Genomic DNA, 13966 nt, shown 5'->3' on the forward strand with positions numbered 1-13966 from the left:
AAAAAAAAAAAAAAAAAAAGAAATTCATTCATGTTTGAGGCTGGGTGTGGTGGCTCACACCTATAATCCTAGCAGTCTGGGAGGCTGAGGCAGGAGGATCGCTTGAGCCTTGGCTCAGTTGGAGGTGGCAGTAAGCTATGATGATGCCACTGCACTCTAGCCTGGGTGACAGACTGAGACTGTGTATCAAAAAAAAAAAAATTGATTCATGTTTGAGATTATATTCAGTAGTTCACTTGTCAGTTTTTAATTAAAAGCAGTGCGTTGCCTTAAATTGAAGCTTCTTACGCAAGAAGAAACTGCTTCTTGTCTAGAGGTTGACCTCTAGAGCTGCACACCCCTTGGGTGCTGTTCTGTGTCAGGACCTGTCCTGCTCTGGGCTGGGACCAGGACTGGGCTGGACTCCTCATCTGGTGAAGAAGTGGCTGGAGCCTAATTCGCGGAGGCTGGCATTTGCCATTGTCCTGGGCATCCCTCCCACTGTCTCCTTGAGCTGTGCTTGGTGGAAGGCTGGGCACACAGATGAAGTAAACTCACCCACGTCGGTCTGACTTCACGTTGTGGGACAGGCAGTCCCTCCCTGACCCGTGGGACAGTGATGGCCGCCCACAGAGTGGCCAGGTCAGTGTGCAGTGGTGCTGTAGTGCCCAGGACTGCACAGCATGGAGGGCTGCCTCCTTTCTCCTCCCTCCCTGTGCGTGTCCCTGTAGGTCAGCAGAGTCCTGCTGTTCCACAGTTCAGGGTCTGCTCACAGCCCTGAAGCCCCTTCGCTGTGTCCAGGAAACTGGTAAGGTGACTTAGTGTCCATATGACGTGTCTGGCCTGCCTTGTGAGGACAGTCCAGGCCGATCACAGTTTTTGTTGACTTGAGCCTGGTAATTACGACCTTTTTCCCACTTACCATTGCTTCTGAAGATGGAAAGTTCTTTCTAATCTCTGAGGGGAGAGTTACTAGAGTCCGGTTATACTTACATTGTGTTGTAACAGGCTCTAGTTATAGGGACAAATCATCAGTATACCAACTGAACCTCAGAACTAACTTTAACTCCTGGTTCCTCTTGTGAAATGGAGTATTCATGAAATTCGTGCAGCACACTTGGCTTACTGCTAAGCCTCATGAGCTTTCAGGAAAACAGCTTTCCGTAAATAATGTGCTCCTTGGTGCCTGGTCCAGCTAGACTTTCTGTGTCGCTGGTCACACATGCGCCGGGGCCCGGCCCCCTCTGGAGCCTGCAGGTAGGCCACGCTTGGAGAAGGTGTTCCATCATTGAGCTTCGGGAGTCCCTGATTAAAGAGTTGACAGGCATTTCGCTGAGTCCAAGAGTCTAGAGGACTCCGTGCTTCCCAGGGGCGCCAGAGCCTGATGTTCTCTCTGGCTGCTGAACCAGCTTCTTGCACACACAAGGAGTATTTCTCCACCCTAGAGCCCACCAGCCTACCTTTTGCCAACACAAAGCTTGGAACCTTTGGCTTAAAATTATATTTATCTTGGATTTTTGTTTTTTATTTCATTCTGATTCTATTAAAAGTGTGTCAAAAAGAAAAATCCACAATCCCACTACTTTTAACAACCACTTTTTAATTTGTCATTTTCTTGTCAGTCTCTCTTGTAGGTGTGCATGTAACATTTTTGTAGTGTTAATATTCATACAATTTTGTGTATATATATATATATATATATATATATTTTTTTTTTTTTTTTTTTTGAAACAGGGTCTCACTGTGTCACCCAAGGCTGGAGTACAGTGGTATCATCATAGCTCACTGCAGTCTCAAACTCCTGGGCTTATGTGATCCTCCTGCCTCAGCCTCCCGAGTAGCTGGAACTACTACAGGCGTGCACCACCATGCCTGGCTACTTTTCCTACTTTTTTGTAGAGACAGGATCTCGTTCTTCCTCAGGTTGGTTCCTAACTCCTTGCCTCAAGGGATCCACCTGCATCAGCCTCCCCTAGTGCTAGGATTACAGGTGTGAGTCATTGCGCCTGGCCAATTTTGTATTTTTTTGTACATATGTTTCACTTTTTAATTAAACGTAATTTCAAACTTGTAGCCAGAAGAGTACAGAAAATTCTAATATCCAGAGCTGGGCATGGACATGGGTGAGACTAAGGCAAGATGATCATTTGTGTGCAGCTTAAGACCAGCCTGGGCAATATAGTGAGACTTCGTCTCTTTTAATTTTGTTTTTGTTTTTTGAGATAAAGTTTTGCTCTGTCACTCCGGGTAGAGTGCAGTGGCATCATCATAGCTCACTGCAGCTTCAAACTCCTAGGCTACAGCCTCCTGAGTAGCTGGGACTACAGGTGTGTGCCACCACACCCAGCTAATTTTTTTTCTATTTTTGGTAGCGACGGGTCTTGCTCTTGCTCAGGCTGGTCTTGAACTCCTGGCCTAAAGTGATCCTCTGCCTTGGCCTCTCAGAGTGCTAGGATTACAGGCGTGAGCCACCACACCCAGCCAAGACCTCTTCTCTTAAGAAAACAAAAGAAAAATCCAATATCCTGTTACCCTAGATTGACCAGTTGCTTTAATTTTGTAACCATGTTTTCATAGCTTTTTTATCTGTTTTTAAGGGCTGCATAATATTTCATCAAGTGTATATGCCCCGGTTTACTCAAACATTTCTGCGTTGTGAGCATGTGGGCTGTTCTAAAGTTTTGCTGTAATATCCAAAGCTGCAGTGCAATATTTTATAAATGTGGCTTTAAAATGCTGTTGAATCATTCTCTTAGGCTGAGTTTCTGGAAGGGAGACTAAGGGTGATGACTGTGTGTCTGAGGGGTTTTTATATGGAAAATACTTGCTTGTATTTGAACGTAATGTTCAACTTACTAAGCCGCATTGCTGAAGTTGACTAGCACAGAGAAAATGTACACATTTTGTTGATCAGATTCTTTTAGATATTTGTTGCAAAGTCAGTTGGTCATGTTTCATGGATACTGTCTGGTTAACTCCTTCTATTTTTTATACCTTGCCTGGAGTTGTGATGAACATAGCAGACTGTAAGAAAGAGCAGCCTGTCTCCTCCTGGCAGCGGTGCAGGTCCAGAGCTGGGACAGGGCGTGTCTTCCAGGAGACCCTGTCTGCGCCACTTTCCCAGGGAGGCCTCCCTTGAGCAGCTGAAGCTGCTGCGCCACAGGGACTGCCCAGGCGCCACCTGTCCCTGTTGTCTGCCACCTCCCTTCTCCACCTATGTGTTCATCATGTTTGGGTCACAGGATGTTCTGTCTAGATTTGTTTTTGTCCTGTGATGTGCTTTGAGATCGCAAGATGAGCGATTCCATCAATGCTGCTTTGGTGGCTGAGCTGGCTTCCTGCTGTGCACTGTTGGTTACTGTGCGCTCACCTGTCTTTCCTGTTCTTGATACAGTTTCTGCCTCTCCAGAACTTGGGCTTAACAGTTGTCTGTGTGTACCCTTCCCCACCGGGAGAGAGAAAATCCTTTTCTAAGCTTTAATAAAAAACATATATACAGGCCGGGCGCCATGGCTCACGCCTGTAGTCCTAGCACTCTGGGAGGCGGAGGCAGGCGGATCATTTGAGCTCAGGAGTTCGAGACCAACCGCTGAGCAAGAGCGAGACCCCGTTTCTACTAAAAATAGAAAGAAATTGGCCAAACAACTAAAAATAGAAAAAATTAGGCGAGCATGGTGGTGCATGCCTGTAGTCCCATCTGCCTGGGAGGCTGAGGCAGGAGGATCGCTTGAGCCCAGGAGTTTGAGGTTGCTGTGAGCTAGGCTGATGCCACGGCACTCGCCCCAGGCAAGAGAGTGAGACTCTGTCTCAGAAAAAAAAAACAAAAAACAAAAAAAACCCCAAAAAAACATATATATAATACATGAAATAGCTCTGTAGGTCACACTCCCTTATTTATTTAAATTAATAAAATCAACCACTCAATTGTATTCAGCCATTTATATCACAATATTAATATACGTTTTACCACCTTTGTGTATCATTACACATGCATGACTTTTTCCAGTTTTGGCTTACTTTGATTAATATATTTTAGTGTTTAAAAGGGTCACAATTTGGCCAGCAACAGCCTCTCCCAGCTGGCTTTGCTGCTCTTCTGGTCCCACTCAGATACGTGAGGAGGCTCCCCTGTCCTCAGACAGAGTGTGGGTTCCAGAACATATTGAGACAGGAGTCAGGTGCTCTTCCGGGTTCTTTCAGTGGGAAGTAGTATTAGAAGCCAACACCTGGGTGCTCCAAGTTCATCTTGTGCTGTTCTAGCACAGTCTGGGGGTGGGCAGGCCAGTGTCAACATGTGAGAACACCTCTGAGTTAGAGCTGGAGGGGTTTTTATGGCTGTGGCACAATTTTACGAGTTGCTGATTTTGCTTTGAATGCCTTCTGATGTTTTCTTAGTGCCCACTTTCATCGTTGACTGCTTTTACCCTCACTCATCTCTTTTGTATTTCTGTGTTCTGATTGACAGCTGTTCGGTAGTCACTCTGTTGACAGTTGCCAAATTGCTTTCCAGAAACGTTTCCACAGCTGCACAGGTTCCAGCACCAGCGCTGGTTGTATGAGTCTGCTTGCTTTATCATAGCCTTGCTGTGTGGTAAACAGTTTAATCAGCACTCTTATTTATCCATCCTCCATAATTAACAGTGTACAGTGCTCTCTCTGGTTGCTTTAGCGTGGCCTTGGGGGCAGTGCTGAGGGAGAGGGTGAGGCACTGCCCGGGGGAGTAGCGGATGGATGGAGCAGGGAGGAGGACTCGGAATAGGAGGGAGGGCTGTAGCCTGACAGAGAGCAGAAGGTCAGACAGCCCACCCTGCCCTTGGGTTTGTGCTTCGCCAATGCCGAGGTGAAGTGCTCACACTTCTCCATTCAGGACAGGTGAGCCACGTTGAGTCTTACCTCTCTTTCCAACAGTATGACACCGTTCCTATCCAGTCCAGTGTGGTGTTATGTTCCTGCCCGTCCCCATCAATGGTGAGGACCCAGACTGAGTCTGGCACGGCCCCTGGCGTTCCTGGTGGTGGGAGCAGGCAGGGCCCCACCATGGACGGCACCGCAGCTGAGTCCCGGCTGAGCTCCAGCTCCCTGCAGCATGCTGCCCAGCCGCCGCCACAGCCTCGGAAGAAACGGCCCGAAGACTTCAAGTTTGGGAAAATTCTTGGCGAAGGTTCTTTTTCAACAGTGAGTATATGCTGCAGTTGTTTGTCAAGTGAGTGTGTTTTCCTTGGGAAGGCTGACCTTTCCGGTGCCTCGCTGGGGTGTCCAGACACAAGCTGGTGTTCCCTCTAGGAGGCAGGTCTCAGGCCCTTCGTGGGTTGGCTCATGTTGTGAAGGCCACTCGATCCTTTGGGGGCTGGGCTCTCCCTGAGCAGATCACATGAGGAGTGTGGCTAAAATATGTAATCCTGGTTTTATAGATGAGAGCTTTAAAAAGCATCTCTTGATGTTTTATGTTTTTTTTTTGTTTGTTTGTTTTTGGGTTTTTTTTTTTTTTTTTTTAAGAGGTAGGGTCTCACTCTATTGCCCAGGCTGAGCTATACAATGACCTGATCATAGTTCACTGTAGCCTTGAACTCCTGGGCTCAAGCGATTCTCCCACCTCAGCCTCCAGAGTAGCCAGGATACAGGCCTGTGCCACCACGCCAGGCTAGTTTTTAAATTTTTTGTAGAGATGGGGTCTCGCTATGTTGTCCAGGCTGGTCTTGAACTCCTGGCCTCAGGCTATCCTCCTGCCTCGGCTTCTTAGAGTGCTGGGATTAAAGGTGTGAGCCACTGCTCCAGGCCTGTTGTTTTTTTTTTTTTTTTTTAATGCAGTTAATTTCATTTTAACCTGGCATTAGCAAGTTACATTCTGTGTCCTGTGTGCCACTGGCAAGACCCCAGGAAGCTTTTCTTCTCCTTAGATTGAAAATCAGTATCAATAGTTAGTATCGCTTCAGAGTTTTTTTGGAACATTTAATGATCTTTTTTATTTCTGTTTTTTTTTTTAAATATATAAAACAGTGCATCCTGGACATTTGCTAGAGATGCAGCCTGCAGATTCTCGTGTTCTGACTTTCATGAAGAGAAATGTCGCAGTACTGTCAGGTCACACTCGTGATAACTCTTTTTGCAACTACAATGAGTCTTAGCCTGTGTTGTGGTTTTTCTGAAGCAAAGAAATGAAGGTTCAAGGCAGCAGCCCTTCTGCTGAGGTGGTACCCACGAAGCCACTGGTGTCTGTGGCTGTGGTAAGAGTTGTGACAGGTTTAGGGGGAGGCCCAAGCATCTACCCCCACCCCCGGCTCCGGGGTACACAGTTGCAATCTGTGCCCCCCATAAAGAGACAGATTGCTGTGCTGCTGTGGTCTCTGGATGGCTGGCATGTCCCAGGCTGCTAGAGGCTGCTCGCCCTGCACCGCCCAGGGAGTTCCTGAATGCTCAGTCTTTCTTGCCTGACTTCTGTGAAGAAACCATATGTGAAATTTGTTTTTCTTTTCTCTTTTTTACGTTTATGAAATATTACTATTTTTTAATATATATATTTTACATATATATTTTTTTGGAGACAGTCTTGCTCTGTTGCCTGGGTGGAGTACAGTGGTGTCATCTTAGCTCAGAGCAGCCTCAAACTCCTGGGCTTAAGCAATCCTCCTGCCTCAGCCTCCTGAGCACCTGGGACTACAGGTGCACACCACCACACCTGTCTAATTTTTCTATTTTTAGTAGAGATGGGGTCTCATTCTTGCTCTCAGACTGGTCTCGAACTCCTGAGCTCAAGCAATTCTCCCACCTTAGCCTCCCAGAGTGCTAGGATTACAGGTGTGAGCCACTGCGCCTGGCCCATTTATGAAATATTTTCAAATGTAACGTAGAATATTATAGCTCACCCATATTCCCAACATCTTGGTTTTTTTTTTTTTTTGAGACAGTCTCACTGTGTTGCCCGGGGTAGAGTGCTGTGGCGTCAGCCTAGCTCACAGCAACCTCAAACTCCTGGGCTCAAGCGATCCTCCTGCCTCAGCCTCCCGAGTAGCTGGGACTACAGGCATGCGCCACCATGCCCGGCTTATTTTTTCTATATATTTTTAGTTGTCTGATTAATTTCTTTCTATTTTTAGTAGACGGGGTCTCGCTCTTGCTCAGGGTGGTTTCGAACTCCTGAGCTCAAATAATCCGCCCGCCTCGGCCTCCCAGAATGCTAGGATTATAGGCGTGAGCCACTGCACCCGGTGCAACATCTTGTTTTAATTAATGTTAACTTTTGCTGCCCTTACACTTTTAATTTAGATTTTTAAACTGTAACGTTTGTGAAAGAATTTTATGAGAGGGTTGTGCCCTCATGGAAAACCTCCAGCCATGGGAGAGTCCCCTGTAGTTCTGGTACTCACAGATCCTTCAGAAGGAAGAAACTATTTTGAGAAGAGCCTCGGCCTTCTGCTTGGTTGCTCACGTAGTCCCGTAGAAGAAGAGGTCTCCCTTTTCCTCGGTTTTTCTGCTTTACATTTATCTTGGCTGGAAGATGAGGACTTAGAATTGCCCACGTCTGGGTCTCCCAGTGGGTGGAGAGCAGGTTCCCTCCTTTCTGGAGCTGCAGCCCTGTCCTTGTCTGGTGCCTTTCTGCACCTGTGCCGGGGAGGTTCCCGGGAGAGCACTGTGAGCTGGAGCTGCTCTTCCAGGGCCCTTTGGCCTTCACAGAACTGGGTCTCAGTTATGTGTGTCACCCTCAGTCCTTTCTTACCAGTCCTGAAACAGGTATCACTTAATGTTTGATTTCTGGGGGCGGGTCAAGAGTGAGGGCAGTTATGGGGCTGGGCAGGTTCTGGCTTGGCAGCCGAGCGCTGGCACTGGGGAGCGCGGGCCCTGACGGCAGCACTCACGGCCAAGCTTGCCCTGCTACCACCCTGGTAACGTGGAGGGAGGGATGTGTTATTCTCCGGAAGAGGCCCCTCCCTCCTTGAAGGAAACCTTGTAAATTGCTGAATTTAGACAACAAGAGATGACACAAATATTTCCTTAGAAATGATTCCATTAAATGTTGGTACTTTCTAACAATTCTTTCTTCCTTTTTTCTGCGTACGTAGCCAGTACACGCTCCTGTGGGGAAATATAACATTGCATAATGTGTAGTCTGGAGATGGGAAGTCCCGCCCAGCCTGCCTCCCTTGCTCCTTAGCAGATGAGAACCATCCACACACGCTGTATTCCTCTGGAAAGATCTTTCCACGAGAGCACATATGATCTGACTGCGTTCTTCCTGATCAGCGCAGGGCATTTCTCACACTCCTTGTCCAGGGTCACTTCTGATGGGTCCTGTAAAGAATCCTGCCATGGGATATAACTCAGTCCCAGGGCCCAGGTGAACCTGGCCTGTGGCCTCCTAAAGGTCTTCCTGCCAGGCTGAGGGAACGTCATGGGACAGTTTTCATCTGCTCTCTGGCCCTCAGGCTGTCCCTATGCAGGTGTCTCAGGAGACACGTTTGCACCATCTGGCCGGCAGTGGTCGGGCCCCCTGTTGCAGAGGGGCCTCGGGCCTGTCCAGTGTTTCCAGTTTGATGCCTACAGGTGTGCCCAGCATTGCTTGTGTAGAACTGTCTTTTCCATGGTGGGGGTGCCGTGTTGGAGCGCTGTCCCTGAAGTGGAGTTTGAGCCCAAGGCTCAGATGTGCTGCGGAGATGACAGGGCTGGAAGCATGGGGCACCCTGGGAGGGTGGTTTGCTCTGTGGGCACAAAGAGCCACGTGTTTATTTAATTCCCTGTGCCCTTTACAGCCATGTTCATGTTTATAGTATTTATCAAAGGACGTGTATGGTAACAATTATTTAGAAAAGCCCAAATTCAGGGTGGCTGTTCGCACTGGACATATACTAGGACATATTCTTGAATTTTCTTTGCAAGGACTCCCCAGTGCCCACTTGTGGTGGTGGGATTTGCTACATCTTCCCGCACTTCAGGAAGGGCATGTCGGTCTACGAGGCTCCTGGATTTGTACTTCCACTGCACCATAAGGGCTACTGGCAGCTGATCAAGAACCTTCTGAAAATAGTGGAGAGATTGATGGGTTTGCTGTTAACTATCAGAACACGTTAACATGAGCATTGGCCTCATTGGTGTAGGACCAAGAGTATTGGAATGTAGTTTCAAACCTTCAGTGGGGATGGGGAGCCTGTGTGTGGTTGTAGAGTGACTTGTCAACTCTACGTCCTGGTTATTACATTTTTTTCCTTCTCTTTTCCCCTTTTTCTTTCCAAACCAGGTTGTTCTGGCTCGAGAACTGGCGACCTCCAGGGAATATGCTAGTAAGTGCTCAGTCTGGTGAGTTGTGTGTCTGGGATGCAGGGACGGCCTGGTCTCCGTGGGCAGGGCAGCCTGGGTGACAGGGCCCAGGCTTTCTGTGCTGACCTCAGGGTACAGGACACTATTGGTCTCAGACCATCAAGCTGGTGTGTATGATTTTTGAAAAAATAATTTGTACCAGTTACCTCTGTGAGTTGTGTCTTCAGTATTTATTATTGTTTCTGATTGTTAGTAACTAACTTCTCTCTTCACCTTAAGTTAAAATTCTAGAGAAACGGCATATTATAAAAGAGAACAAAGTCCCGTATGTAACCAGAGAGCGAGATGTGATGTCACGCCTGGATCACCCCTTCTTTGTTAAGCTTTACTTCACGTTTCAGGATGACGAAAAGCTATGTATCCTTTGCATGGGCGGTGCCATCTGAAACCATACCAGTCACCCTGGTTTGGGAATCGTGACCCTGTTGTTTTCACAAGCACCCCCTCCCTGAAGGGCAAGGGTACAGCAAGAACCCCCATCCCGTTGCTTTGGGATCGTTGGCATTCAGGGAGGCGTGGCATGGCTGAGGTGCACAGACATAGAAAGTTATCTTAAGGGGAAACCATCAGACATTTTTGAAGTTTTTATTGATTAACATTTCATCTAAAGTGTTGCCTATTATTTTAACCCATGGCTGCTGGGCATTTATGCAGAGTTCTGCCCTCATCTCACTGACTGATGTCCGTGCGGTAGCTGTTAGTGTCAAGCCCTGTGCTCAGATGATGCAGCGGCCCAAGGTGGTCAGTCTCCCCAGGCTCCGGGGGTGCACTGGCCTCCCTGTCCTCTTTGGCCCTGGGCTGTGGGGTTTGAACAGAGGGATGTCTTTACTGGACCCAGCACCTATTTGAGAAGTCCAGTGAGTGACCATGGGCGCCTGAGCCCTCTCCCTGCCTTCCCAGGGAGCTGTCCTCGCCTCTTGGATCCCTCACTGCCCAGTGTCCCTCCAATGGCTCCGTCCCTTCCTCTCTGCACTGGCTGGACTATTTCTTCAGCAGAGATTCAATTCACCCTTTGCTGGTGCTTACCTTGTTTGGTGTCCCTTGCTCCCCACCCTCTCATCTAACCCCTGGAGCACCTTGGTTAGGAATTAGGGAGGGCAGGGCCCAGTGGAAGTCAGGGTGGGCCCTGCCGCTGTGCCGTCCAGCTCGCCTCTATCCACGCCATACTATCCATGCTCCCAGCGGATGCTCCTTTCCTCCCTGTGCCCAGGTCTCAGTGGAGGGCGCTCCCCACCTCCTACCACCCCCAAAGCTGGCCCGGGTGTCTTTGGGCTTAGCTTCCCCATCCCTCGTGGGGGGTAGGGCCTGACAACTCTTTATCTGCTCTACCCCCAACCCGATTCTTCTGTGTTGAAACTTGGCTCCATCCTGCTCCCACTTTGACACCATCTTCTGACTCCTTCACCTGCCGGCTGAATTTTTTTATTCCTTTGTTTACTTGGAAGGTCCTTGTCGAGTGCAGGGTGATGGAGATATTCTGGCAAGTACAGTGAAGGCTCTGCCCTCATTAAGTTTACATTTTGGAGGAGGACTTGCGCATGCACAGAATGTCAGCAGGTGTATCGCAGACGTCCAGGTAGCAGGGCGTGCTGCTAAGGTAGTGAGGCTGGATAAGGGCTGTCTGGACGCTGAGGCTCTTTGGGCTCGGTGGTCTAAGGAGACACGTTCTGGAAACTTGGACACTAGGGCAGGAGCGTCAGAGCCAGAGGGGCGGCCATTGCATGGCCCTGAGGTGGGGGGGTCCATAGGGGAGTGACAAGGCTGGTCATGGGCTAGCTTGTTGAGCACGTGACAGCCTGGCGCTGATTTTGGATTTTCCTCTCTTTGTGGCGGGAAGTGAGGGATTTGCTCTGACTCTGGCTGCTCGTGGTCCAGGCTGGAGGACAGGGACTGGGGGCAGTGGTGGAGGTTCTTTCTTATAAGCAGACTGGGTGAGAGGATGGAGTCAGGACGGCTCCTGGAGTTTGCCTGCAGAGGCTGGTGTGCAGTGGTGGCTGTTACTGACCCAGGAGAGGCCGGGCTGGGGGCGGGTGCTGGGTTGGCATCTCATGCATCAGCTGGTACTGCTGTCCAAAGGCCAAGTGGGCTGTTGGGTGGCTGCCAGCAGAGCTCCAGGAGGAGTCAGGGCGATGTGTAGACCTGGAGTTTCTTGGTGAGCTGGCTGGCCACCCAGAGGTTAGTTTGTCTAGAGACAGAGTCTGGGGGCACCCCCAAAGCAGCCTGACAGCAGGCATGTGGATCCATGCAGGGACCTGCTGCAGTTCACCTTCACCAGATGCAGGCCTGGCTCCCAGGATGGGGGTCAAACACAGCGGCCAGGCAGAGGGCAGCCAGGGGTGCAGCGAGGGAGCCTTTCTTTTGAGCACCATGAAGGCCGTGGGCAGGCCTCACACCTGGGCTCCTGGAGGTGGTGCTACTACTGGGGATGCTCTGCGGCCAGCCCAGGTCAGGCCACTTGTCCAGCCAGTGCTGAGCTCCAGCCTGGGCTGAACAGGCCAGAGCTGGTGGCCCCGACAGTGTATGGCGATGAGGTTCTCACCGCTTGGGCTGCTGGGTGAGGAGGCGCGGGCACCAGCCTTGCCTCGTAGAGGAGCAGCACAGAGAGGCAAAGGGGCTGGCTGAGACCCATTGCCTTCCAGGAAATAAAGAGAGGTTTGTGTTTTGTCTCAGGTTCCCGTTAAACGTTGTCCAGGTTGGGAGGGCTGGGTGCTCTTGGGTAGCCTGGACGGGTGTGGCAGCTTTGGTTGCCACTTCCTTCCCTCCTGAGTTTGTCTTCAGTGTCCTGAAGCTTCAGGCTCCTTCCTCAGTGGGAGACGACAGTGCCTGGGCAAACAGAAACCAGAACAGAACAAACTGCCCAGCCTGGCACCCTGAGCACGCGCTGCCCTTCCCAGCCTTGAGACCGCTGCCCAGGGCCGGCGGGCACTTGGGTCCCTGGGTCCTAGGCTGCCAGGGAGGGTGAAGTCCCTTGAGATTGATTTCCAGTAACAGGCACAAATGTTTGGTGCTCTCAGGGGGAAACAGTTATATGGGATCCATTTACTGTCAACCCCAAATCCTCTAGGGAAAGGAGAATACACACGCAACACCTCATAGTGCGGTGGTGCCGGGAGGAAGTTGGCTGTCTCTCCTGTCTCTTTCCGGTGGGTCCCTAACAAACAGAATGAATCAAGAACTTCGTAAATGGCTTTTCTCTCAGAAAACATGTTCCTTTTATCCACAGAGGGAGCAGTCACGTGAGTGGACTCAGCACAGCACAGGGAGTCTCCACCAAGGTTAGGAGCTATGGTGCTATTTTGAATGTACCCTCCGCCACCCCAATTTTTCTTTCTTTCCTTGTTTTGTTTTTGGAGATAGGGTTTTGCTCTGTCACCCAGGCTAGAGTGCAGTGGCATCGTCATAGCTCACTGCAACCTCCAACTCCTGGGCTCAAGTGATCCTCCTACCTCAGCTTCCCCAGTAGCTGAGACCACAGGTGCGCACCACCATGCCCCGCTAGTTTTTCTTATTTTTTGTAGAGATGGAATCTTGCTGTGTTGCCCAGGCCAGTCTTGAACTGGCCTCAAGTGATCCTCCTGCCTCTGCCTCTCAGAGTGCTGGGATTACAGTGTGAGCCACCTCACCTGACACCCACTACCCTCCAAAAGCTGTTCTTTCTGCAGTTGAACCCTGCACACGAGCTGTTTAGTTGTTTGTGCCTTTGGCAAGGGGCTGCAGACCCCATCTCTAGTGGTTCCTTTGCACCGAGGCCATAGCCGCCTTCTGGAGACAGTGTGGTCCAGAGGGGCAGTCTGGGCTGAGAGGGGTGATGCACGTTTCTCTGGTGACTGTGTCATTGTGTTCCTGGTGAAAAGCCTCCAGCTGTGCCTAGTCTTGTAGCCGAGGCCTGGGCTTCCTGTCAGACCCAGCAGCCACAGATCTGACCATGGCATGGCTGTCTTTGGCCACAGATACTTTGAGTTTGCACCCACTTTCAATGAATTCTTAATTGGACCTTTAAGGTTTTTTAAAAATGATTTTTACACTCTTCCTTAACAATACAATATTCAGATTTTGGCCTTAGTTATGCCAAAAACGGAGAACTACTTAAATACATTCGCAAAATCGGTTCATTCGATGAGACCTGCACCCGATTCTACACAGCTGAAATCGTGTCTGCCTTGGAGTACCTGCACGGCAAGGGCATCATCCACAGGTGACCGGGGGCGCCCTGGCTGGTGTTGGCGGGGCGGTCAGTTTAATGGTCAGGGCCCACGAGCTATGGCTGATGCCCAGGCCATCCCAGCCCTCTGGGCTCAGCCATGGCGCGCTCCCTGCAGGGAGGGACTGAGCTGCTGGCTGGCACTAAGAGACTCGCCCGTAGATGTCAGGGGTCTTTCTTGCCAAGCTAAGGGTATTTTTCCCTATCTTAACTGATGCTTTTGTCAGTTGTAGCTTTTGTGTGTACTTATTTGTGGCCTCATTTTCCACAACTTTCTGATAAAGTCAAATTGGAAGTGTTTATAAACTCTTTATGAGTTAAAAGTGAGAGGTACTTCAGTAAAGTTTATTAAAATAATAGCTGCAGTTACGAAGTGATTTATTTTGAATGTCCTTATTGTATACAGTTGATACTTGTTCAGTGTGAACTTTAGACCTGTATGTAGGTTGTCAGTCTGTAGATTATAAGCATTCATTA

General features: G+C 49.6%; 1 protein-coding gene across 1 annotated transcript in view; it reads left to right on the forward strand.

Annotated features, from left to right (window-relative positions):
* PDPK1 (3-phosphoinositide dependent protein kinase 1) overlaps nucleotides 1-13966 on the forward strand; it is a 71978-nt gene that overhangs the window by 25408 nt on the left and 32604 nt on the right. The window contains exons 2-5 of the mRNA XM_012647751.1: nucleotides 4888-5154; nucleotides 9209-9251; nucleotides 9508-9645; nucleotides 13339-13483. Coding sequence (XP_012503205.1) covers nucleotides 4888-5154; nucleotides 9209-9251; nucleotides 9508-9645; nucleotides 13339-13483 — 593 coding nt within the window. The remainder of the gene's footprint in view (nucleotides 1-4887; nucleotides 5155-9208; nucleotides 9252-9507; nucleotides 9646-13338; nucleotides 13484-13966) is intronic.

Source organism: Propithecus coquereli, unplaced genomic scaffold, assembly GCF_000956105.1.
Source record: "Propithecus coquereli isolate 6110/MARCELLA unplaced genomic scaffold, Pcoq_1.0 Scaffold27, whole genome shotgun sequence".
Classification (NCBI taxonomy): Eukaryota; Metazoa; Chordata; class Mammalia; order Primates; family Indriidae; genus Propithecus; species Propithecus coquereli.